Source organism: Mobula hypostoma, chromosome 3 (genome assembly GCF_963921235.1).
Source record: "Mobula hypostoma chromosome 3, sMobHyp1.1, whole genome shotgun sequence".
Classification (NCBI taxonomy): Eukaryota; Metazoa; Chordata; class Chondrichthyes; order Myliobatiformes; family Myliobatidae; genus Mobula; species Mobula hypostoma.
The window spans coordinates 53,464,418-53,492,331 of NC_086099.1; the positions used below are offsets into that span (position 1 = coordinate 53,464,418).

The following is a 27,914-nucleotide window of genomic DNA, read 5'->3' on the forward strand; positions in this document are numbered from 1 at the left end:
CCTTTGTGTGGGCCTCGCACTTAATGACAGCCATCTGGGTTGGTAGCTAAATAGCTTCCAGTAGATTCAGCACTAGTTGGGAGTGTTTGATGGGTTTTCCGGACGAGGTGATGAACCCTCTGTTTTTCCATATTTGTCCGAAATCATGTGCTACACCGAAGGCATAGCGTGAATCTGTGTATATGTTGGTTGATTTCCTTTTTGCCAATATGCAAGCTCGTGTCAAGGCAAAAAGTTTGGCTGCTTGCGCTGAAGTGCCTTGGGGCAGGGCGAAGGTCAATATTGACAGGTGTACATCTATTACAAGCTTGTTCATGAAACTGAATTTAGTCACAAAAAGCACAGATTTTTAAATCAATGTTAATCAGTTAGCATTCTAGATCTACTTATAATCTCCTGATCATCACCAAAAGATATTTAATGGGGGTAATTCTGGGTAATTCTTACCACAATAACTGAATTGCTGGGATCCCACATTAGAAATTAGTGAAGTCGGTGTGATGCCTCCAGAAACTTGTGTCTTTCTCCTCTGCATGTCATTTCATCAAAGGAGGAGAAAAATACCAGAAAGAAAATTCAGTGAGAGTACTTCCATCACTAATTGAATAACATCACAATATACTCATATGCTGAATGTTCCTACTTGTTTTATTACCCACGAGGAAATAGATGAACAACTTTTATAACAGTTTATCAATTTTTTAATATGTAATTATCTCAATAACAAAAAAGCTATTACAATTGCAATACCAAAAAGTAATGCAAATTGCTGAAAATCGGAGTCAGAACGTTTTAATATATTTTCCACAATGAAATAATGAATACGTGTTACATGGAACAGAAGTACAAACAATTACTAACAAGATAGCTGCTAAACTTTATCAGTGGCATTTAATAACCAAGATCTCTGCAAACCAGATCTTTCAGTTATTCAGCTGACCTGGGATTATTTATGAGTGGAACCATCTTGCCCAGGAAATCACAGACATAACCAAAGTGAACAGTCAAACAATTGTTAGCTCAGATTTGCAGAGTTTAACATCCTTTTGTTTGCTAAATATTGATTTTCTTCAGGCTATACTTGCTTAATATAAAATGTTCTGCAACTTTGATAGAATGCAATTCATGCAAAAGGGATAAGTATTGGAAACAAATACTGCTGGAAGGGTGGGTCTGAGGAGCAGATTCTTTTTGGCAATCTTATTTTGCAACACAATGATAAGTGCAACAACTGTGCAGATGTTCTGTCAAAAAAATCATGTATTAATTTGTGGTTTGGTTATATCCTCAGCTTCATACGTGTTCAAACCTACCACTTAAGTTGTTCAATTGCAGAATTATCTTCAACTCAAATGTGATTTTTTCCAGAACAGAGATGAGTCACTCAGTTTACATTAAGAGGTAGAGTCGCCTGTACTATAATGTGCATTCCCATCAGCTTCTGATTAGATGGTAAGTAAGTAAAGGAAGCATTTAATAGTAACTAAAATATAGACTGGTTTCTTCTCATTTTCTTGAATTTTAGAATTCTCATGAACAGAATACTCATTTCACTCATCAACAAACATTTTGGGATCAAGTGTAACCTTACACACCCTTACAAGCTCAAAGCAAAATCCTATGTTTTCCACAAACTGTGTTCTGATTACTTTTGGTAATTAGATCTAGCTTTATAATGTGTACCTATCATAAGAATATCCCAATTAGATTTCAAGAACTACTTCCCAGTACCTTTATCAATGTAAAGTCATCCAAAGGTTCAAAATGAGAACAATGAACGAATGGAGATCTGTTATGAAACCACAAATGACATATGAGGGTAGAGATCGAAAAGTTTGGTCAAGGGAATCAAAAAAAGAATTGCAGGACTTTTGTTCTTGGCAGTGAAAGGCTTAGCTACCAATGATGGAACAAGTAAACTTAAAGGCGATTAAGAGGTCCGACGTTAAGGAGTGTAGACATCATGCAGGGTTGCTGGAGTTACGAGAAGGGGTGGGGGTGGTGTAAGGCAAGACTATGGAAAGAAAGGATGCAAAATTTAAAATCTTTGCATTGCTTAACTGACAGCAACAGTAGGCCAGCAAGCATATGCTATGACTAAATGGAATGGTGGAGTTACATAAAAGGCACCCAAGTTTTGGTTGGCCACAATTTATAAAGGGTAGAATGTAGAGGGCTAGTCATCTGCAAATTGGCATGATCAAGTCTAGACTCAACTGGGGCATGGATAAGAGTTTCAACAACAGGTACACAAAATCTGAAAGTAAAAAGCTGGTGAAATGGTTGATTCCATTGAGGGTGTGGATATGTGGGTAATTTGGGGTCAAATATAGCATCAGGAATGCAGACTGTTTGGTTCCGGCTTGGAGAACTGTCAGGGAGAGTGCAGGAATTTGTGGTGTGAACTGAAAACTCGTTCCTTGGATAAACCCAATATTTAAAAAGTGGACCCATCTTTCATTCAGCACAGTTTAAGAAACAGCCTATCAACTGAAACAGTGGGAAGATCTATAAACTTTGGAAGGTGGTGCTGGGTATTCTCAGCTTACATGTGTAAATTAATTTTTCTGTCTCTTATGATTCACCAGGAGAAGCAAGTAAATAGGAGGCAGTCAAGGATCACAGTGGGAGAGGGCAAAAAGAAGCCATTGCAGCTAATTGGCTGATTGATTTGAAACTAGTAGATGGAGAAAGTTTTGTTTCCTTCCAGCTGGATGGGGTTTTCATCAGAGTGAAACTTACTGGTTCTGTTGTGTTATTAAAAGTCCCTCCTGAGGTATTACTGGGCCTAACTTATCTTTGATGCTGAAATTCTTGTAATAAGGTAAAGAAGTTTAAATGAAAACTCTAGTTTGATACAGCTGATGCTAAAATTATGCCATTAAAAACAACAGAATACTGTACCTGAAATATTTGATAATCCTGCAGTGAGAGAAGAAGCAAACATTTGACATAAAAATTCATTGAAGAAATAGGATCCAGTACTGCCTAGCACCCAACATTTCTCCACACAGTTCCCAGGTGAACTTGGCTTGAATCTTCCACTAAGCAAATCATCACCATTATCAGGGAAATAACACTTCTGTGGCAACTGTTGTCTTTCCTAGCACATTTTGAGCAGTACATATATAATTACCTACATCAATAGTTTCAACATCATCAATATATAGCATACTCTTCGATAACCTGACAGTATGTCCATTTTGTTGATCTATTAATCTCCAGCTTTCCGTGATGATCACTGGCCTTTCATCCTATTAAAGCAAAAATAGTATCAGACTCTTTGACTTCATTATATAAAAATAACAGATTGGCTTACTTGTTAAACAAATCTGAACACATTGTTTTATCTTAGCACTTAACAGGATCTTTGACAATGATTACAATTATCTTTTTCCTTCTTTCCTTCCATTTCCCAGGCATTTTAAGCTAAGTTGAATGGGATTCAGCTAATGATCCCTTTTAATGACTTTGCTACAATATGAGAGGGGCCTACGTACGTGAGCTTACATTCTGGAATTCTCACACATGTGGGCCTCTCTTGTCACGTGCATGAACCTACACGGAGCTAAAATCTGGGACAACTTTTTCTTAGCAGCTTCCTTCTTCACTATTAGATTTATTTCTGCAAATTAAAAGTTGCATGCTGCGGATCTACCAGAAACAGGAAATATAGACTGCATCATATCCAAGCAATAATCTACAAGCTGTTATAATTAGATCATTTAAAAATCATTAAAGCTATGGTATTGAACACTAAACAACAGACATCACGGAATCAATTTCTCTTCCTTGTTGGAATACCACAGTTAAGGCCTCAGCAGGAAAACTACACGTTACCACCAGATGTTTAAGCTCATTAAGTGAGAAAATCAGAATTTGAATATCAAGATTACACAATCAAATTATAACTTTCAAGTCTATCATAACGTCTCCTTGTTGATCAACATGATGGGTTACTCCCTTCATGGAATACCAGCTTTATTTGTAATTTTAAAATCTTTATTTAATATGAAACTAAGAAATTGACAAGGAGATACCAAGCAAATTCAGCTTGAATATATTATTCTCTTTTAAAATATCAATGGATTTCTTCAAGCTATGGTAAAATTTGGACACATCCAAAACTGAATTCTGCATTTATCAATAATTTCTGTGGGAGTGACCTGCTTCATCACAAAAATGACCCCAAACACTTAATAATTTGGAAAATAACATCCTGTCAGTGTAAAAACAAACATAAGGTTCGGATGAAAAGCAATCTCATACTAGTCTGACTGTTCACATATCACTAGATGGTTATTTATGACGTAGTTTGCAGAAATATATGAAGACACTGAATCCTAGTCTAATTAAAGAAAAAAATGTTTACTTCAGAGAAAAGAAGAAGTTAGATCATAAGACATAGGAACAGTATTGAGCCAATCTTCTTCCATCAGTCTGCTTCCATCAAAGCTGATTTATTATCCCTCTCAACCCCATTCTCCTGACTTAACCTCATAACCTTTAATGTCCTAACTAATTAAGAATCTATCAATCTCTGCTTTAAATATACTCAAAGACTTGGACTCCACAGCCATCCATGGCAATGAATTCTACCCAATCATCACCCTCTGGCTGAAGAAATTCATCCTCATTTCTGTTCTAAATGGACATTCCTCTATTCAGAGGCCATGCCCTCTGGTCTTAGACTCACCCACAAAAGGAAACATCTTCTCTAATTAATTCTTCTGAACTCCAGTGAGTACAGGTCCAGAGGCATCAAATGGTCCTCATATATTAACCCCTTCATTCCTGGAATAATTCTCGTGCACCTCCTCTGGACCCTCTCCAATGCCAGCACATCTTTTCTTCGGTGAGGGGCACAAAGCTGCTCACAATACCCAAGTGCGATCTTACCAATGTCTTATAACACTTCAGCATTTCATCCTTGCTCTTGTATTCTAGTCCTCTCGAAATGAATGCTAACTTTACATTTGCTTTCCTTACCACTGACTCAACCTGCAAACTCACCTTTAGGGAATTCTGCACAAGGATTCCCAATCTCTTTGCATCGCTGCTTTTTGAATTTTCTCCCTGTTTAGGAAATAGCCTAAACGTTTATTCCTTCTACTAAAGTGCACAACCATACACTTTCCTACACTATATGCCACCTGCCACTTCTTTGCCCATTCTCTCAATCTCACTAAGTTCTTCTACAGACTCCCTGCTTCCCAACAATACCTGCCCCTCCACCTATCTTCAAATCATCAGCAAACACGGACACAGAGCCATCAATTTTGTCATCCAAATCATTGACATATAATGTGAAAAGAAGTGGTCCCAATACTGCCCCCTGTGAAACACCATTTGTTATTGGCAGCTAACCAGAATAGGTCCCCTTTATTCCCACTCTTTGCATCCTGCCAGTCAGCCAATCTTTATCTATGCTAGCATGTTTCCTGTAATACCCTGGGCTTTTATCTTGTTAAGCTGCCTCATGCGCGGCACCTTGCCAAAGGCCTTCTGAAAATCCAAGTAAACAATATCCGTTGACTTTCCTTTTCTATACTGCCTATTAGATCTTCAAAGAAATCCAACAGATTGGTCAGGCAACGTTTCCCCTTAAGGACACCATGCTGGCTTTGGCATACTTTATCAAGTGCCTCCAAGTATGCTGGAACCTCATTGTTAATGATGGATTCCAACATCTTCCCAACCACTGTAGTCAGGCTAACTGGCTTATAATTTCTTTTTTTCTGCCTCCCTCCATTCTCAAAGAGTGGAGTGACATTTGCAATTTTCCAGTCCTGCAGAATCATTCCAGGATCTATTGATTCTTGAAAAATCATTGCTAACGCCTCCACGATCTCATCATCCACCTCTTTCAGAACCCTGGGGTGTAGTCCAGTTGGTCCAGGTTGACTTCTCTACCTTCCAACCTTTCAACTGCCCAAACACCTTCTCCTTTGCAATAGCAACTACAGTCACTTCTTCCCTGGCACTCTTAAATACCTGGCATACCGTGAAGACTGATACAAAATATTTATTCACTTCATCTGCCATTTCTTTGTCCCCCATTACTATCTCTCCAGTGACCCAATATCCACACTCTTCTCTCTTTTACTCTTTAAATATCTGAAAATACTTTTGGTATCCTGTTTGATATCATTGACTAGCTTATCTTCAAAGTTCATCTTTTCTCTCCTTATGTTTCTTTTTAGTTGCCTTCTGTTGGTTTTAAAAGCTTCCCAATCCTCTAACTTCCCAATAATTTTCGCTATATTATATGCCCTGTCTTTTGCTTTCATGCTGTCATTAACTTCCCTTATCAGCCACAGTTGTCTCATTATCCCTTTAGAATACTTCTTCATCATTAGGACTTATCTATCCTGTGCCTTCCGAACTGCCCCCAGAAACTCCTCCAATGCTGTTCTACCATCATCCTTGATTGTGCCCACTTCCAATCAACTTTAGCCAGCTCACCTCTCCTGCCTTTAAAATTCCCTTTGCTCCACTGTAACACTGATACATCTGACTTTATCTTCTCCCTTTCAAACTGCAGGGTGAATTCTATCATATTATGATCACTGCCTCCTAAGGATTCTTTTATCTTAAGCTCCCTAACCAAATCTGGTTCATTACACAACACCCAATCCAGAATTGCCTTTCTCCTAGTGGATTCAACCATGAGCTGCTCTAAAAAGCTACCTCAAAAGCAATCTAGAAATTCCTTCTCTTGGAATGCAGTACCAGCCTGATTTTCCCAATCTACCTGCATATTGAAATCTCCCATGACTATTGAGAAGCTGAGCAATAAAAACCATTACCTGCTGTCCTGGATATTTCCAAATAAAGTCCACCTGTCGATCTGGATCTCCCAGAACAGTGCAGGTCACATTGACTTGCTCCCCGCCATTTACTATGTTTGAAGAAGCCTCTATAGTTGCAGTTGGAGCGTGACTGTGAGCTGAAATATGATTGATTTCAAAGTGAATATCAAATTTCCAGTTTCAGAAAATGTTATCAAATTTTACTGTACAAAATGTGGGGCACTTTTTCCTTTTCATTCATAGTGCAAAACTCATCTGTGTTTTTTTTAAGCTTCTGGAAATCTTGACAGAACTCTGACTGTTAGAAATGATTTTGTATGATTTTTCTTCACTCTTTGCCTGAAGAGAGATGCGTAATATAGTTCAGGTTTCAGGTCTAATGGAAGTTCTAAACCATTGTTCGTTCCTGAGCTGGCATTCTGACTGCAGGTATACTATTCTGATATAACTGTCAGGAATCTGAAATCCACCTGGTGTAGTGATTGCTTACATAAACATCAAAGTAAAGGCCCTTAGGTAATTGTTTCTAATAACCAATCCTAGGCCCAGAGATACAAATCAGTTTTGCAGCCATCAAGTTACACTGCGAGATTAGTAACATACTTTACTAAATCCAACACCATAACCATTTATATATTAAATAGACACAATACCATTGTAATCAGATAATCTAGGTACAATCTCAATTCATTGTAATAGACTTTTCTCATCATTACACGGAATGTAACAGAAGACGGCAATACCCAAAGAGACCAGCAAATAAAGTTTGTGACTTATTAGCTAAAACGTCTCTCAGAACCAGTTTTATGTAAGCACTGGAATTGACTCTCCCTTGTTGTTTGTCACTGTCTCCCAAATCCACCCCATTCACCTTCCTTATTTGGCACAACCCGACTTATCTTATACCTCTTCTCAGTCCACCAATTACTTCAGTCTCTTGTCTCACCACTCTTCTTTATGCTGGCCATCTCACCTCTCCAATCCCAGTCCTGATTGCAGGGTTTTGATGTGAAACATTGACAGTTCATTTTCTCCCTCAACCCACTGAGTTACTTCGGTGTCTACCTGAGATTACAATCATTCAGCTGGGGTACTAGATCACATATCAAACAAGACAGTTGTTACACTCCAGTTCAGATAAAGCATGTTTGTTTCTGATGACAGTGCAGTGTCAAGATATAAATCTTTGTATGCTTTCCATTAAAAATGGTATCTCTGCTTAGTTGAATGCACTGACAATTTAAGTTGTGATTTAGAAAACATTCTCAAGGTTTCTATTTTCTGCCTGTGGTGATTTTGTTGATAGATAAATAGAAATGAAAAAATAAATTTAAGTTTCAACTAAAGGTGTGTCACAATTGTTCATGTCGACTAACTCATCTAGCCTTGTGTTTTCAGTAGATAAATACTCTGAAGGTCCTCTTTAACAAGAATAAGTAATTGAAACATTCAAGGAGTAAACACATTACTCATTGTGAAAATAATAATCTGTCCTTATCCAACTATGGAATGATGAGGACCTGAAGTTTTAATCTCTAGCAAAACCAAGTTCCTTAGATGGAGTGCTTCCCCGAGCCGGTATGAATTCCAATAGCATGATTTTAGCCAGTGTCAGCATCAGTTTTGGAGCAATGAACACCAAAATTTCCTTCCAGCATGGCTTGAGTCATTACAGCTTACATTAAAAGAACAGTGACAGGAATAATATTGAGTTATCACTTAAAGTTGAAATGACATGAAACATACTTTGAAAGCTCAGCAATGGGCAAGATGAAATTATAGTGCAAATTTTCATAAATGAAGAGGAGATACTCAAGGCCATGACCCAAACAGTCCTACACTGCGTTCTGCGCTGACTAGCAACTCTAGCTATATGCTGCTGGTACCAAACTGTATCAGTCTCTGCTGTTTGTTTGGGTTCATCAGATGTGTGGAGGGGGTGAGCTTGCTACATGGACAACAGCTTGCTCTCCATATTGAACTGCCCAGGCTTATATCTAGACAGCTCGGACACAACGTCCATGGCTGACCCTGACTGACAGAGGCCTCCCTCACTTAATGCCTTACCAGGCTTAAAGTTGGATAAATCCTCATGACTGGATAAGATTTATGCCCCAAGCTGCTGTGGGAGGCAGGGAAAGAGGTTGCTGCAGCTCCGGCTAAGATTATTAAATCTCTATTGGCCACACGTAAGCCACCAGAAAATGTCACCCCTTTTCAAAAAGGGCAGCAAAGAAAAGTCCAGCAATTACAGACATGAGAATCTAACATCAGTGGTAGGGAGGTGATTCCCTACTAGTGATATTAGACTTATATGTCTGCAATTGATGGGTTTAAAAAAAATCTGAGGGACAGGGTTAATGATACATTAGAAAGGCAGGAACTGATTAGACATAGCCACCGTGGTTTTGTCAAAGGCAGGTTCTGTCTGACCAATCTGAAATTTTTAGGAGGTAACTAAGTATATGACGAGAGTGTGGTAGATTTGCGTATGGATTTTGACAAGATCTACATGGGAGACAAGTCCAAAATGAGGATTCTGGGACCTAAGACATTGGTAATTTGGATGAAAAATTCTAATGGAAATAGGAAACAGAGGCTGATGGTAGGAGGTCGATTTTTATGATTGGATGCCTTTAGCTGGCAGTGTTTCACAGGGATCTGTGCTGGGGTACTTGCATTTTGTAATATAGGTCAGCGGTCCCCAACCCACTGGGCCGCAACGCATGTGCTACCGGGCCACAAGGAAGTGATATGATTTGGCAATATGAATCAGCTGCACCTTTCCTCATTCTCTGTCACGCCCACTGTTGAACTTGAACGCACGCAAGGTCATTACGCATGCGAGGTAATTGCCCGCACGTCATCCATGTCAGCACGGGAAGGAGATCAACTCCTCGAGCTTGTAAATGACGGTGGGCTGAAAAGTACGTTTGACATAACATCTCTGCCGGCATTCTGGATCAAAGTCAAGGCTAAATATCCTGAGATAGCCACAAAAGCACTGAAAACGTTGCTTCCACTTCCAACATATCTCTGCAATGAATGCAACTAAAACTAAATTGCAGAATAGACTGGACATAAGAAACCTCCTTCGAGTATCGCTGTCTCCCATCACTCCTCGATGGCACCGTCTTGTTGCAGGGAAACAAGTATTCAGCCCAGGGCTCCCACTGATTCAGCAATATTGGTGCGTTGCAATGATTTTATATGTTCATACAGGGAAAATATGTGCTGTATGTTTAATATCCAAACGTTACTTAGAATGTTATGATGCTATTGACTTATATAACCATATAACAATTACAGCACGGAAACAGGCGATCTCGGTCCTTCTAGTCTGTGCCGAACGCTACTCTCACCTAGTCCCACCGACCTGCACTCAGCCCATAACCCTCCATTCCTTTCCTGTCCATATAACGATTGAATCTTTCTTTCAATGATAATATCAAATCTGCCTCTACCACTTCTACTGGAAGTTCGTTCAACACTTACTTCAAGCTCCCCTGTCCTCCCCTGATAATTGACTTATCACTATATTCATGCAAGGAAAATACGCGCAGTGTGTTTAATATTAAATTCATTAGATAAACACTTTTAGAAACGAAATTGAGTGTATTAGCCACTTATCACCCATATTCCCGTCATGATTAACACCACCCCCCCGAACAGAATCGCCAAAAACGATTTGTAGAAAAAAATCGGCATGCACATACATGGATGTGCACTGGTGCCAGCGCAAGGCTTCATGGTCATTGTAGTCTTTCTCAGGGTAAACACATCGTATTTGACTGCTACTTTTGTCTGTTGGCAACCCTAACCACCCCCACACCCCCACCGGTCGGCTGGTCCACAAGAATATCGTCAATAATAAACCGGTCCGCGTTGCAAAAAAGGTTGGGGCCCCCTGATATAGGTAAATGATGTGGCAATAAGAGACATCATTAATATGTTTGCAGATGATATGGAGAATGATGGAGTTATTGACAATGTGGAGGGTAATTTTGATGTTTTGCCAAAATGGGCTGAGAAATAGCACATGGGGTTTAACCTGTAAATGCAAGGTGACTCATTTTGGGTGCACTAATGAGGCCAGGACTTGCATCATAAATGGTAAGATCAGAGGAAATATTGTGAAATGCAGGAACTTTGGTGAGTATATGGAATACTAGCTGTCACTAGTTGGGGTATTGAACACGAGAACAGAGAGGTTATGCTTCAGTTTTATAAAACACTGGTCAGCTGGAATACAGTGTGCAGTTCTGGTCACCACACTAATGAAAGGAAGTGTTAGTGCTGGAAAGGGTGTGGAGGAGACTCACTAGAGTGTGACTTGGACGGACCAGTTCAGTTATGAGGAGACCTAAATTGGGTAGACTGTAGTAGACTTCTTTCTTATCAGAAGTGAATAAGACCAGAAGATAAAGATTTAAAGTAATACAGTACGTACTTCGGGTAGATGGAGCTCGTCAGCCTGGGAAGGCAGTCCATCTAAGAGAGGGAAACTCTGATTTCAAACCTCCGCTGCCTTGCAACCATACTCACTCATGGGAAAGTCTTCGGGAGTAAACCCTGAGGACAAATCCGGAGCTGGAGTCCCTGAGGCAGTCCGACGTTGCCTTCAACCTCGTTCTGGCAACTCCTGCGACGACACTGGTGCCAAGCTGTATCGGCCCTTGCCCTTCCCTTGGACAACATCGGTGTCGTGGAGAGGGGAGACTTGCTGCATGGGCAACTGCCGATCTTCCATACAACCTTGCCCAGGCCTGCGCCCTGGAACTTCCAGGTGCAGATCCATGGTCTTGCGAGACTAATGGATGCCACCACCACCACAGTATTTAGAGAAGCTCTCGGATGGATCCTTTACAACAAGAGTGGTGAGTACCTGGAATACACTGCCAGACAGGGTGATGGAAGTGGAGTCACCAATAGCATTTAAGAAGTTGCTGGATGTGCACCCAAATCACTTAGGCATAGACGACTACGGGTCAAGTGCTGAATAATGGGGTCAAACTTATGAGGGTCTGTAGAGATGTTGTATTTCTTCAAAGAATCTTTGAACACGTCCTTGATTCTTTTCCCTCTGTCTATCTGGTAAGTTATTCACCGGTCAGTTTGCATTGGCAACAACATTTCCACAATCACCATCAGCACAGGTGCACTACAAAGGATGTGCTGAGCTCTCTGCTCTACCCCCTTTATACTTATGACTGTGAGGCTAAGCACAGCTCCAATGCCGTATTTAAGTTTGCTGACAACACCACTGTCATTAGCCACAGCAAAGGTGGTGACTATTGCCGCTCGCTTCTATTGTTGGCATGATTTGTTTTTTTTTCTCTCTTTCTCTGTGCGCATTGGAGTTGGCCTTTTATTTTTAATTGGGCCATTTCGAGTTCCTTGCTTTTGCGATTGCCTGTAAGCAAGCAAATCTCGTGGTTGTATAATTTATACATTCCTTGATAATAAATGTACTTTGAATACTTCAAATCAGCATTTAGGAGAGAGATTGAAACACTGGCTGAGTGGCGATACAACAACAACCTCTCCCTCAATGTCAGCAAGAACAAGGAGCTGATTATTGATCACAAGAGGAGGAAATCAGAGATCCATGAGTCAGTTCTCAGCAGGGCATCAGGGGTGGAGAGGGTCAGGACTTTAAATTCCTTGGCATTATCATTTCAGTCGATCTGTCCTGGGCACCCAGGCACGTAAGTGCCATTACAAAGAAAGCACAGCAGTGCCTCTACTTTCTTAAAAATTGGCGACGATTCCACATGGCACCTAAAACTTTGACAAACTTCTATAGATATGTAGTGGAGCGTATACTGACTGGTTGCATCATAGCCTGGTATGAAAACATCAATACTCTTGAAAAAGAAAGGCCTATAAAAAGTAATGGATACAGCCCAGTCTATCTTGGTAAGGCCCTTCCCACCATTAAGCATACCTACAAGAAGCAGTGTTGCAGGAAAGCAGCATCCATTATCAAGGACCACCACCATCCAGGCTGCTGCCATCAGGAAGGGGGTAGAGCAGCCTCAGGACCCATAGCACCAGGTTCAGGAACAGTTATTACCCTCAACCATCAGGTTCTTGAACCAGAAGGGATACTTAACTCAACTTCACTCACCCCAACACTGAACTGTTCCCACAACCTATGGACTCACTTTCAAGGATATTCTCGATATTTATTGCTTATTAATTATTATTATTTTTTCTCTTTTTGTATCTGCAGTTTGTTGTCTTTTTCATATTGGTTGTTTCTCCATCTTGTGTGTTTTCAGGTGAGGTGAACCTTCACCTGCGAGTATGTCAGGGTCATCTCTTGTATCCTGTGCTCCTGGTGTGACTTCCCCTACACTGGTGAGACCCAACGAAGATTGGCGGAGTGCTTCATTGAGCACCTTCACACAGTTTGCCACTGAAGTTGGGATTTTTGGTGGCCACCCATTTCAATTTGACAACCCATTCACATTCCAACATTAAAACAAACTGATTCTCTATAATCCATCCTTGCAACTGCATGCCTACATCCTTGGAATTAGTCTCATAAACGTTTTTTGGATCATTTCTAATCCTCTTGGCTTTGTCATACAATGGGGCAACCAGAACTGAACACAACACTTCAGCTGAGGCTGGACCAGTTCAATGCGATTTGCTTGCTTTATTCTCCATGCTTCTATCGTTGAATTGTTGTTGCCTTATCAATCACCTTCTCAAGGTGTCCTGCTACTTCCAATTATTTATACATGCATACCCTTATATCCTTCTCTGGCCACAATCCTTTTGGAACAGTATTGTTTCTGCCTATTTGTCCTCACTTTTCTCCACATTAACCTTTATCTTCCAAGCATTTGCTCATTCTACTAGGCCTGCTTATATCTTCAGGTAATCTATCCTCTTCACAATTCAAAATATTGCCAAGTTTGTGCCACCCCCAAATTTAGATGCTGTGGCTTCCACTCTCAATTCAAGGCTGTTGATATAGATTAAGAAAAGCAATGGGTTAATGGTGGAGCAGACCTAATGGGTTGAATAGCCTCATTCTGCTGTGATATCTTATGGTGTTATGATCAGTCTGTGGTCCACTGGCACCACCCTGGTATCCAAAGAGCATTTGAAGTTTATGATCAGTACCCCTATGATCACAATATCCTCACTTAAATTCCTGGAATGCTCCTATTCAGTCCTGGTGAGCAATGTATTTTATTTTAGCCAAACCTCTTAATGCTTGCATGTTCCAATTTTTAACATATCCAATGCCTCTACTATCTCCTCCTTTGCCATTATTTTGAAAACACAAATTTCCCCTAGTAAAGACATATGCAAAGTATTCATTTTGTACTTTAAAGTGCCCCCAACATTCATGTGCAAGTTCCCATTGTTATACTTAGTGAGTCCTGCCCCTCCATGTACTATCCCAAATGCCTACGGTACACTTTTGGATTCCCATTTGCACTGGCAGCTAATCTTTTCTCATTCACTCTCTAGGCCTGTCTTACTTTAATTTTCAGTTCCCCTCTGTAATTGACCTGATTTTTGCTGGTACTTACAGCACAACACTTCTTACACAGATTTCTCTTTTGCTTTACTTTCCTCTGTACTTCCTTCATCATTTGGGGAGTTCTGGATTTGCTTGTTCTTTCTTTGGTCATTATAGGAATGTACCTCAATGGTACCCGAGTATCTCTTCATTAAAGTCAGCACCTCGTTCTGTTATGAGTTTGCCTTATGGCTTCAATTTGCTTGGGCCACATTCACTCTCATGTCCTCCTCCCTATTAATAGGCTTTGCTTTGGAAAGCTCCTTTTGTCACAAAGCTAATCTAAATCTTACTATTTTATGTAGGTGCAGTATAGAGAACAAAAAAAATTGTTCTGCTCTTTCAATCTAACCTGGGTAAAAAAGGAATATTTACATGAATCCTAAACTCAATATTTGTATTATCTTGCTTTTAATAAAATATAAAATATGAAGATATTTAAAAACATCAAGGTATTTAAGACAGCAAATGTGTTCCCTGCCATTATGCTATGAATTTGTTTCGGTGAGGTATCTGACGTTACCTTCAGCATAAAGAAGTAGGTAATTGCTAGATGTCTGTAGAGCTCCTTTCAGGCTTGCCGTGCAGTGTACAACCCCTTTCTGCTCAAGTTTAGGACGATGAATAATAAATCCTTTCTTTGCATCATAGCTAATGAGGGATCCATCGGCAGGAATTTCTTGAGGAGGGAATTCTCGGTGCAATGTGACATTGGCCAAAGGTGTGCTCACCCGACAAGGGATTACAGCAGGCTGATCAGGTCGAAGGTAGATTATATCAAAATAATTGATAGATGGTACAAATAGTTCAGCTGGATCTAGGAAAATGAAATAAACCAAAAAAAAAAAGACTTTACGATATCTTTTACAATTCTCTTAATCATCACAAATGATTAAAAAGTTGGACGCTGTCATTTGTTGATCTTTATCCTAAAAAGGAACTGACTGGAAAATATAAATAGATAAAAAGTGTCTTGGTAAAGTTTAAAATGTGTAAATTTAACTTCTAAAGTAAATGCTTTAACAGAAACTAACTACCTGTGAAGTAGATATAGGTTTTGCCTGTTTTCAGGTCATCTTTGCTACACTCCAGCCCATCGCAGAGGATTACCCAGCAGCTGTATTCTCCAGTGTCCATAGTCCTCGCTTTGTTAAGTATGAGCTGACTGTACTTACGGTGCTGAATTATACTGTGGAAAAGAATCCAATTTTAACATTATGTTTATTTTTTTAAAAAACATTAATTTTTTGGTTAGTATATGAAAGAAAAGGCTCTGCACAATTTTTATTGGACATTCCTTTCTCATTACATTTTGCCAACTAATAAAACTCCTAAGTTGTGATGAACAGGTGTAGTAATGCTCCCAAGAAAATGGAATTTGAGAAAACCTGGGTTTGATCTCCCAAATCTTATGAAATACCAGAACACTGATGTAAACTTAAACACAGAACTTCAAGTATGTGATATTCTAATACTTTAGCAGTGACAGCATCTAAAGTATTTAATAAATAATATCAGTATTTTCCCTTGTATCCTTTGACTCATTCAATCAACATGCTGTTAAATGTTTTTGAGCCAATTCCTTGTCACATAGCAGCTAATTAGTATACAAGGTGGGAGCAGGAATACTTTTTGATGCACAAATCTCATTTGAAGCCTGTCAGTTTTGTCGGCAGTAACATAATTCCTTATTTTGCTCCATGACCAAACTTGTCAACATGCTGATGTTTGAGGGGCAATTTGACCTTTTAGGCTTTGTTGCCTCTCTTTTTTTAGTTACCCTGGAAAAGCTATGACAACCACTTCCTCTTATGGAAGAACACATTTCCAGTGTGAAGGCAGCAGCCTCTCGAGTGATTTTTTTTTGTAAAATTTGTTTTTTTTTACAATCCAAAGACAATTCTACTCCAAGAACATTAGGTACTGCAGGGCTACTCCATCAGTGGGTTGCTTGTTGATGGGATTTGCTGGACTGGTGCCGGTGGCGGAGCCAGCTGAGATGTCGAAGGGATCAGAGGGGCTGGCTGAGGTGTCAGAGGGGCCCATCGGGATGTCAGAGGAGCCGATTTGGGTTTGGAAGAGCCTGTCGCAATATCGGAGGAGCCCATCGGTGTGTCGCAGAAGCTGGTTTGGGTCCGCTGGAGCTGTCCTGGCTGCAGACCGTGTTGCTGCCCACTACTCAGAAACATCAGAGTTGGTGCAATATAACCATGGGAGATTGTCTCCGACATTTCACTTGTGATCACAAGACTCTGTTGGACAGCGATAATGTAAGTTGCCACAGGCCTGTTGCCCTTGTCTGGTGGAGAAACAGTCGACATGGGAGCTGAGAACTAGGCCTCAAGCCTTGGGCCTGCCAGCTGCTTCAGACCAGGTGAGAGACATGGAAGCGCTACTACGTGGTTGAGCTCAGCTGGGGCCCAGCCTCTCCTGTCAGTGCTGCCCTCCTGTGTTCAAATGGTGGAATGACAGGCTGGATTGCATATGTCTGTGCACTGCCGGGAGTCTGTACCATTGATTGCTGGACATGGTTGCTCAGGGTCTTGGACTATGTTTTATTTTCGAGTGAATATATTTCTTTGCTCGATATTTTGAATTATGTTACTCACTATGTTTGAATATTTGCTTGCTGTTTTGAATGCTTTGCACCTTAGCTGTATCTATGTATGGTTTGAATGATAATTAAACTCGATTTGATTTAATTTTGAAAAGTCAAATTGTTCAGTTGTTTGAAAAGTCAAACATTTTGCTTTTTATCTCCCAAAATAAAATAGATAAAACCAGAAAACATTCAAATTCCAATAATAATAAACCTCTTTCTCAAAATAGTCATAAGCAAATTAAAAGAACTACAGTATAAAACACATTAAGCAAACCTTTAAGGTGAGTCACATGAGATATCACAGAAAATAACCAAATACGTGTTATAGGATTTTAAAAGACAAAAGATATAGCATCTTAAAAGACCAAAAAAAAGAGGAGGAAGAGTTAAGGAGGGAATGCCTTGGTAGTTGACAGCACTGTGACCACAGTGAACTATTTAATTGTAGGACTGTTGTGAAATCAGAAATGGAAGAGTGCAGCGATCCTAGAGAATCTGGTAGAGCAGGTGTCTCTTGAGTTACAACCGCATGGGCAAGAATGGAAACCTGAGTGTTGGTGGAGGGGAACTGGGACAAGGACAGTGTGGTCAAAGACTACATTCACACTGAGAAAGACAAAGGCGAATTGATTACTCTTATGATGATAACAAACGTGATAAGCCACCGGCAGGAATGATGAAAACCTGAGTGTAGAAATTCAAACAGTGACTTCCAGGAGAGGATGCAAATTTGGCAAGGTACAGTACGTTCAAGGACTTGAAACAAATGGAAGGCTTAAAATAGAAGAGTAATTTGTAAAGGCAGGAGTTGAGCTGTTCCTTTGAATTACAGAAGATTTAAAGAAAATGAACATTCAAGTGTGGTGCAGTTCGATCTGCAGTGACCTGAACAGTTCGATCTGCAGTGATCTGAACAGTTCGATCTGCAGTAATCTGAACAGCTGACTACATTTCGTGCTCTACAGCCTGACCTGCTGAGCATTGCCAGTCGTTTCAGACTTACAGCCCCTGCAATTTTCCCCTTTTACCTTAACCTGGAGTTGTTTAGACTGGATGGGTAACCCCAGCCAATGTTATCCCCTTTGCAGCGCAGTTCGAGAGCCTGTCCAGCGGATAGATTCAATGTTTCTGAGGGCTTCTGGAAACGGCCCTTATCCAAAACTTGTGTCATGATGAAAGTGGGCTTTAGGTCTCTGTCGACGAACACTCTCTGCTTTCGCACCTTTTGACTTCTTGCCTTATTTTTTTTGTCCATTACTCTAATTTTATTCTGTCCAGCTGCTTTTTGGTTATTTTTTGCAATCCGCTCTGGGGTCCTTTTCTCCTTCTTTTGACAATCACCTGAAAAAATCAAGTTCAGAAGAGAGAAAGATCAGTAAAATTTGACATTTTGATTAATCATAGTGCTTCCGAAATCAGTGAATACAGATGGATGTTTGAGTAATAACTATAGCTGATCAAAATGTGATAATGCTAATTGTTTAATTATAACACAACATATGTTCTAGACTAATGAAGCACAATTACCAAAATAACAAGTGATTGTTTTTTCTCACTATCTGTGGTATAAGCTCCTATTTCATGGAAAAAAAAAGTTGCTCCCTCCACAACACTGCCTTTGCCAACATGACCAATGGTGGGACAAACAGCTCAAAACAGACAATGGCGGTTCCATGAACACTAGGCATTGTCTCTCTACACTGTATGTGTGCTCCTTTCACAGTCAGAATCATGCTTATTATCACTGACATACATTAAAATTTGTTGTTTTGCAGTAGCAGTACAGTGCAATACATAAATTATTACAAGTTACAACGAGTAATATACACCCTATCCTCGTTATATGCGGGGGATACGTTCCTCGAAGTTGACGCATAATGTGAATAATTATTTAAATGGAGAAAATAGGGATGCGTTCCAGAGGGCTTCCTAAATATGTTTTATCTGTAATTTATTCACATTTTCATACCAATACGACACAAAAGCAGTACCACAAGACAACATTTGTATTATATTTCATCAATTTAAGGTAATATTCAATGTAATAAATCATAGGAAGTTAACATCCGAGGGTGTACAGTACTCATCAACAGTGGCAGGTGTGTTCACTCCAGGAGATGAGTGGTTGTTGTGGTGTCGGGCTGCTTTAAATGGATAAGGTAGATGGTTGTGGTCATCAGAATCATATCAAGCACAGCAAGGGGTGAAGGAAGACTCACAGAACTCTTAGAACTGCTGGCAGGTCTTACTGACTTAAATAAAGTGGTGAGGGTTGTTTGCTTGGCAGCATTTTGTTTTAAATTTGCTTGAAGGGAAGAAGGGTTGACGGCAGGGAACGACTGAAATGCTGACTCCGTTCTAAACTTGGGTCCATGTCCATCGCTATTTGTGCCAAGTGTTCGACTTCCACCATTCCCTCACCGTTGGTAAACTCCCGGGATTTTCAAAATCATCTGTTGCTTGCAGTATCTGAGAGATAGTTCATGGTAAAAAAATATGCACGCCTTGAATGTGGATCAGACCGGTCGAGTGGTTGAATCAGCGATGTTGTGTTAAGCGGCAGGAAACTCACTGTTACGTTAGGATGAATGCTGTCCAAATGTTTAGGATGGGCTGGCGCATTGTCAAGCAACAAAAGAACTTTAAAGGCAAGATTCTATTCCCGACAGTAGCGTCCCAGAGCTGTGTTACCTTCAGCTGATGCCGCGCTGTTTACAATTTCCAACTTTTTTTCAAGTGTTAAAGCGGTTCTCTGCCACTCGGCTGACGGCCCAAGACATGACATCGGACACTTAGGAGGCATAATTAAATATTTCAAGCACAAAATCACTGCACCCTAGGTAAAACCAACAGAAGTTTAAGATCGTGCATCCACACCTTGCCAAAACCAATGCCGGAGTGGCAGGAGTGAAATTGTGAGGCACGCGCACCTGACTTGTATTGGCGGGAAGGCAGTGCTCCTTGTCCCAACAGTGAGACTGTGAGGAGTGCGCACGTGACTTGTATTGGCGGGAAGGCAGTGCTCCTCGCAGAACTGTGAATTTTGGACGCATATAAGGAGACATTGATAGAAATAGGTTCCTCGCATAACTGTGAATCCACATAGTCTGAAGCCGCATATAACGAGGATAGGGTGTACTGACATTAAATAAATGGTGCAAAGAGTGAGCAAAATAGTGAGATAGAGTTCATGGACTGGGAGTAGAGGGAAGAAGCTGTCCTAAAATGTTAAGTGTGCATCTCCAGGCTCCTGTACTTCCTACCTGATGGCAGTAATGAAATCAGGGCATCTCCTGCATGGTGATAATCCCCAGCGATGGGTGCCACCATCTTAAGCTATCACCTTTCGGAGAGGTCCTTGATGGTGCAGAGGCTAGTGCCATGATGGAGTTGGCCGAGTCTAACCCTGCAGCTTTTTGTGATCCTGTGGTTTGCAGCCTCCGTACCCCATGGTGATGCAGAATGGGACAGCAGTGGAGGTTTGCTGAGATGCTGACAGCCGGGCACCTGGAGCCGCTCGCCCCTTCCACCAATGATCTTTTCAATGAGGACTGGTATGCATTCCCACAACTTCCCCTTCCTGAAGTTCACAGTCAGTTCCTTGGTCTTGCCGGTAGTGAGTGCAAGGTTGTTGTTCCGACACTACTCAAACGACCAACCTATCTCACTCCTGTACGCCGCCTCGTAACCATCTGAGATCCTGCCAACAACAGTCTTGACACTGGAGAATTTATAGATGGTGCTTGATCTCTGCCTAGCCACACAGTGGAGCCCAATGGCCAAAGCCCGGGTCTTTGAATGCACTGCTAGAGGCCGATGTCCGGAGGCCCAGCATGTCCAGGGATTGGAGCACTGTGTGTGTGAATGGGTGGGTCGGTGGAGGGGAGGGAGGGAGGGAGGGAGGGAAGAGGCTTGCTTTTTTGCTAATGTTCTGCTGAACGTTGTGGGCATGCTATTCTCGCGATGCTTGTGGGCTGCCCCTAGCACATCCTCAGCTTGTGTTGGGTGTTAACGAAAATTATGCTTTTCACTTTATGTACAGGTGTTAAATAAATTAATTGAGAAATTAAATTTTATGCATTTAATTGATTAACTAAAGACTCTGTTATACTGTTATTTCATACCGATTTTTTATTGCTATTTATTTATATTTGCACTTGCAGTTTGTTTACAGTTAACAGTTCATGATGTTTAAAGTTTACAGTTACTGTTCTATAGATACTCTAAGTACATCCCCGGAAAATGAATTTCAGGGTTGTATGTGGTGACGTGTTTGTACTCTGATAATAAATTTTCCTTTTTCCTTTTTAGTTCAATCAATGTTTCATTGATGATTTTCATTTGTACTCAGTGTCTGAGGCCTCTCGCTAAGTGTCCAACAATAATCAGCCAGCAGTGATGGATTTCATTTGCCCTGATACCGTTTCTCATGACCACAATTGTCCTGGTGAAAGCTTTCACCATGCTCATCACTGACAGCACCAAGGTTTGCAGGGAAGAAGTCTAAATGGGAATGCAGAAACTTATTTTCCAAGGCTATGGTCCCTTAGTTATTGGAAGGTATTGTGAGGGCCTGGATATATAAGTATTTGGATAGACATGGACTGATTAAAGATAGATGGCACGGCCTTGTGCATGGTAGGTCATGTCTAACCAATCTTACTGAGTTTTTCGAAGAAGTTACCAGGAAAGTGGATTAAGGCAAGGCAGTCTACATGGTCTTTAGTAAGGCATTTGACAAGGTCCCGCATGGATGGTTAGTCAAGAAGGTTCAGTCATTTAGCATTCAAAAAGAGGTAGTAAGTTAAACATTAGCTTCGTGGGAGAAGCCAGAGAGTGGTAATAAATGATTGCCTCTCTGACTAGAGGCCTGTGGAGTCCCACAGGGATTTATGCCGGATCTGTTTCTGTCTGTCATCTTTATCAACAATCTAAACGATAATGTGGTTAGCTATATCAGTAAATTTGCGGGTGACACTGAGATTGGGGGTGTAGCGGACAGCAAGTAAGGGTATCATGGCTTGCAGAGGGTTCTGGACGAAATGTAAAAGTGGGCTGAAAAAATGGCAGATGGAATTTAATGCAGACAAGTGCGAGGTGTTGCACTTCGGTGGGACTAACCAGGATAGGTCTTACACAGTGTACAGTGGATCACTGAGGAGTGTGGTATAACAGGGGGATCTGGCAATACAGGTTCACAATTTGATGAAAGTAGTATCACAGTTAGAAAGGGCCATAAATAAGGCTTTTGGCGTTTTGGCCTTCATAAATCAAATAATTGACTACAGGAGATGGGATGTTATGTTCTTTTTCAATATTTTTATTAATTACTTGCATAGATGAATACAAAATACATTATGATATTATGGATATTATGATATTACAAGAAGGGTCAGAGCCGTCTCTATTCTCTGAGGAGACTGAAGTCCTTTAACATCTATCGGACGATGCTGAGGATGTTCTACGAGTCTGTGGTGGCCAGTGCTATCATGTTTGCTGTTGTGTGCTGGGGCAGCAGGCTGAGGGTAGCAGACACCAGCAGAATCAACAAACTCATTCATAAGGCCAGTGATGTTGTGGGGATGGAACTGGACTCTCTGACGGTGGTGTCTGAAAAGAGAATGCTGTCCAAGTTGCATGCCATCTTGGTCAATGTCTCCCATCCACTACATAATGTACTGGGTGGGCACAGGAGTACATTCAGCCAGAGACTCATTCCACTGAGATGCAACACAGAGCGTCATAGGAAGTCATTCCTGCCTGTGGCCATCAAACTTTACAACTCCTCCCTTGGAGGGTCAGACACCCTGAGCCAATAGGCTGGTCCTGGACTTAATTCCTGGCATAATTTACATATTACTATTTAATTATTTATTGTTTTATTACTATTTATTATTTATGGTGCAACTGTAATGAAAACCAATTTCCCCCAGGATCAATAAAGTATGACTATGACTAAACAGAAACAAGGTTGAAATGCCCCAAGTCTACGTATAGTAAATTAACCATAATATTGAAAAGGTATATTTTCTTCTAATCTAAAGCAAAATCAAAACCCCATAACAAAACAAAAGAGAGAAAAAAACCCAGCTGTTTGGTTAAAAGAAAAGAAAAAAAAATCTTGGACATATAGTCGTAAATTCAAACATATAATAGCCATCATCATTGCTGAACAAATCAAAGACTGTGAAAGTAGTTCCAAAAAGGTCCCCATAATGTGAAAAAGTCTTGTCTCGGTATAGAAATAAAACAGCTAATCTTCTCTAGATTTAAACATGACATAACATCAATCAACCAATGGGCATGAGTAGGCAGAGCGGCATCTTTCCATTTAAGCAACTAAACTCATCTGGCTAAAAGAAAAATAAAAGCCAAAATATGCAAATCATTCGGCTTAAGAGTAAAATCATTTCCTCCAACAATGTGAAACAAGGCAGTCAGAGGGTTGGGTTTAAAGTTTACTTTAAAAAGCTCTGAGAAAATCTGAAGTACTTCCTTCCAGAATTTATCAAGCTGCGGGCAGGACTAAAACATAAGAATTAGAGAGGCCTCAAACACTCTCATTCAGAGATGGGATGTTATGTTAAAGCTGTACAAAACATCTGTGAGGCCTGATTTGGAGTAGTGTGTGCAGTTTTGGTCTGCTACCTACAGGAAAGTTGTAAATAAGGTTGAAAGAGTACAGAGAAAATTTACAAAGACATTGTCGGGTCTGGAGGACCTGAGTTATAAGAAATGATTGAATAGGTTAAAACTGTATTCTTTAGAATGTAGAAGATTGAGAGGAGATTTGATAGGGGTAAACAAAGTAATGAGGGGTTATAGATAGGGGAAATGCAAGCTTGTTTTCCCCACTGAGGTTAGGTGGGACTACAATCAGAGGTCACGGGTTAAGAATGAAAGGTGAAAAATTTAAGGGAACAGGAAGGGAAATTTGTTCACTCAGAGGGTTGTGAGAGTGTGGAATGGGCTGCCAGCACAAGTGGTGCATGCAAGCATGATTCCAACATTTAAACAAAGTTTGGATAGGTACGTTGATGGTAGGGGAATGGAGGGCTACGGTACCGGTGCAGGTCAATGGAAGTATGCAGTTTAGATGGTTTCGGCATGGAATAGATGGGCCAAATGGCCTGTTTCTGTGCTGTACTCTCTATGACTCTAGAGACATGTTACAGTTCACGGATTTGTATGCTTGAAGCATGTTGTCAGCCTGCTGCATGTAGTTTGCTATTCCGTAGTTGCTAAGAAAATTTTCAGCAAAATCCTTGAATGTCTTCCATGCAATTTTCTCCGGTCCGACTAGAAGTTCTTTGAATTGCTTGTCATTGATGACCTGTTTGAATAGTTGTTGTTATTTTCCACGCGCATTGGGCGGCAACCTTGCCAGTTCTTCAGCATTGAGCTGCTAGCTCCATGTTGAACCCAGCACGGATGCAAGGAGCCGGCTGGGAATGCAGGAACACTCATCTCAAAGCCCGGTGCAGATGCCACTACACCACTGGCCGGCTGTTTGATTTGTGGACTGACAAAAATGCCTTCCTTAATCTTGGCATCAGTTATTCTGGAAAACATCTGTATCAAACATCGAAATCCTTCAAGGAAATTTTTGTGTCTGGTGACAGCAGATTCCATCTTTGCAGTCTTAAACCTAGTAATTCTACTTCTACATTTGACAAACCCAAGTCTCTGACCAGGTCATTTAGCTCAGACTGAGTGATCAGATGAGGCTCTTTCCACATAAAGGGTTCAAAATCTGTATCAGTATCAGTGTTACTTTCCACTCCTGGCTCGTGTATCATGGCATCTTCGTCTGTCTCTTCCGGTCTCCAAGTCACTGGTGGCTTCGGTACTGGAGGACTATCGTCACGCAGCACAGGTTTCAGGGCTCAGGGTATTCCACGGATTTCTGGTTTTTAGCAGAGAAACCAGAAACACCGCTCAGACAGAAGTAGCAGTCTGTCAGATGATCCTTCTGCTCTCTCCATATTATTAGGTCAGTGAAGGGCATTGACTTCCAAGTACCTCTGAGCCAGGCTGTAAAATCAGCAGAGCATGGTACACAACAGATGCCCTGCCAGATTAACTAGCCTTCTGCTCATCCCACTTGACAAAGGCAGTCTTGTTCCAGCCTGCTGGTGAATTTTGAGGCCACTCTTAATATGTATAACACACAAAATTCTGGAGGCACTCACCAGGTCAGGATGCATCTATGGATGGGAATGAAGAAACAACATTTGAGGCCGAGACCCTTCATCGGGACTTCTTATGTGCATTTTGCTTGCTTGTTCTCCCTGCTTTGTGCAGCTTTAGTGTAATTTTAAAATAAGTGGTGTCCAGGAGCGAGTGATGCAACACTACATTTATCTCCCTTTCCCCTTTACTAGGAAGTGATTTTCATCTTGAAGCACAGCAGTATCTCTATTTGCTGCTGCTCCCACCAAACTGGGAGGGGTGAAATTTCAAGTTGCTAACTCATCCAGCAAAATCAGATGAACTAATCAATTACTTTGTTGCTATTTGTGGTATTTGGCTGTTTGTAAGTCAGCCATTGCCCTAGCCTACAGTACATTTACAGATGCATTTACAAAAGCTGATGTTGAAGCAGCAAATTGAGGCTGCATCAGGTGCTGTCGAAGTGTTACTTGTTTCTCTCCGCTTATGCAGTCTCGTTCCGGACTATCATAATACTTTAGCCCTAGAGAGTGCTATGAATTTTTGTATTTCTGAGCTGCTGTTCACATTGTGAAACCACTGACCATAAGACATTGGAGCAGAATTAGGCTATTTGGCCCATCAGGTCTGCTCCACGTTTCATCATGGCTGATCCATTTCCTTGTCAACCTCATTCTCCTGCAATCTCCCCATAACCTTTAACTCCTTGACTAATCAAGAACCTATCAGCCTCCCCTGTGAATGTACCCAGTGATCTGGCCACCACAGCTGCCTGTGAAAACAAGTTCCATAGATTCACCAACCTCTGGCTAAAGAAATTCTTCCTAATAACTGTTCTAAGTGAACTCCATCTATTCTGAGGCAGTGCCCTAAATGCCTAAGACGCAATAATACAATTCCCTTTATTCTCCTCAGTACATAACATCTGAAGCAACAGTGAATATACTTGAGGCCAGCAGAGTTGGCGGGGAAGGCGCCAATGAAATTCTGCACCGAAGTTTCAAACACTTTCTACTCCACATTAATGACCTCAAGTTTTCGACAACATTCTAAGTCGAGGGCAAAATCACTTTTTCCAAAAGACGATTCTCTTGAAAGTCAGAGTGTAGATTTGCACCTTGACTTGTGGTGTTTTATGAAACCTCAGCGACCTAACATTGCGACTCTGCCTAGTTAGACTCCTGCGGGGAAACCCAGGAAAGTAAAAGTAAGGCGTCTACTTCATTTGTTTACTGCCAGATTTAAACTCGTATTACATAATTGTATATAAGTTAACACAGGTATAGAATATATAGAGCTGAGTGGTATCCTCCTTTCAGTGACTGTCCATATAGGCTAACTTCTTCACAAATTCTCAAACACATATGAAAAAGTAACATTTTAAATGCAGACCGCTCATTTCACCGGAGCAATAGTACAACAATCAGTTGCGAAGAAATTAGGGCAAAATACATTCCAAAGTAACCCGAGTCAACATTAAACTTGTTAGCAGCGTTCTGCATTTGAAACTCCGTGTCACTTACCCATCTGTAAAAGTAACTCGGTGAAAAAGACAAACAGCAAGACGACATGAACCTTCATTTTACAACTTTTCTAAGCAAAGTAAAGCCTTTCAGAAATAGATAATTCTTTGAAAGTGTCTTTCTTTCTAAGCTGCTAACCTTATTGTAAAAGTGTAGCAAGCTATTGTTAAAAACTGTGCGGCTATAGTTGTCTGGAATTCTCAAATGTATCAAAATAACTAGGTTTCCAAGAGTTGGGTGTAAGTATTTCCAGCTTCAACGAAGACTGCCCCCCGGCGGAAATATGCTACTACAAGAAGCTGCTCGGCTATAATGTGAAGTCACAATAAATTTGACATTTTACGCAAATCTTCATTATTGTACAGCTTCCTTGGAAATATGCAGAGTTTCATAAAGAAATAATAGCGTTTATTATGCAACCTTGTATTATAACAAATAGCTTTTATCAATGTAACCTCTAAATCCTGTATAATTTCAATAAATGGACTAGCAACAGTCTCTATAAAACTTCCATTTATTGTTATGATTCATTACCCAATAACTTTATTTTTGTAAATGTCAATCGATCTGTACATTTTCAGATGATTAAGCAAATATAACAGTTAATAAACATTTTAAAGTTATATAAATACAAAAAAATTCTGCAGACAAGACATGTGGTAGACTATTTTGTTCTGTCTCTTTGGCAATCATCATCCCAAAATTAGTTCCTCTGCCTTTTACCCATTTCATATCCTACTTGCACCCATTGATACTGTTTTGTTTCAAACGTTGGTCTAATTTCTCTATGTAAGTTACACTCATATGACTAAAAAATATTTAAATTTTTTTTAGTTTTTTTTATTTTTAAATTTAAAAATTATTTTTATTTTAAAATTCGGGTAGATGGAGCTCGTCAGCCTGGGAAGGCAGTCCATCTAAGAGAGGGAAAACGCTGATTTCTAACCTCCGCTGCCTTGTGGCCATACCCACTCATGGGAGAGGATTTGGGAGTAAACCCTGAGGACAAATCTGGAGCTGGAGTCCCTAAGACAGTCCGACGTTGTCTTCAACCTCATTCTGGAAACTCCTGCAACGACACTGGTGCCAAGCTGTATCGGCCCTTGCCCTTCCCTTGGACAACATCGGTGGCATGGAGGGAGACTTGCTGCATGGGTAACTGCCAGTCTTCCATAAATCCTGCCCAGGCCTGCGCCCTGGAAAGGTCACTTCATAGACTGTAGCAAGACTTTCCAGGTGCAGATCCATGGTTTCGTGAGACT

General features: G+C 40.6%; 1 protein-coding gene across 1 annotated transcript; it reads right to left on the reverse strand.

Moving 5' to 3' along the window:
* Window positions 1-642: 642 nt before the first annotated feature.
* pdgfrl (platelet-derived growth factor receptor-like) lies at window positions 643-26,890 on the reverse strand. Its single transcript, XM_063042114.1, has 6 exons — window positions 26,653-26,890; window positions 17,986-18,298; window positions 15,393-15,544; window positions 14,879-15,172; window positions 6,810-6,949; window positions 643-3,254 (listed from the first exon to the last, which is right to left on the reverse strand). The coding sequence occupies exons 1-6, from the start codon at window positions 26,708-26,710 to the stop codon at window positions 3,066-3,068; spliced, it is 1,146 nt and encodes a 381-aa protein (XP_062898184.1). The 5' UTR covers window positions 26,711-26,890; the 3' UTR covers window positions 643-3,065.
* Window positions 26,891-27,914: the final 1,024 nt, after the last annotated feature.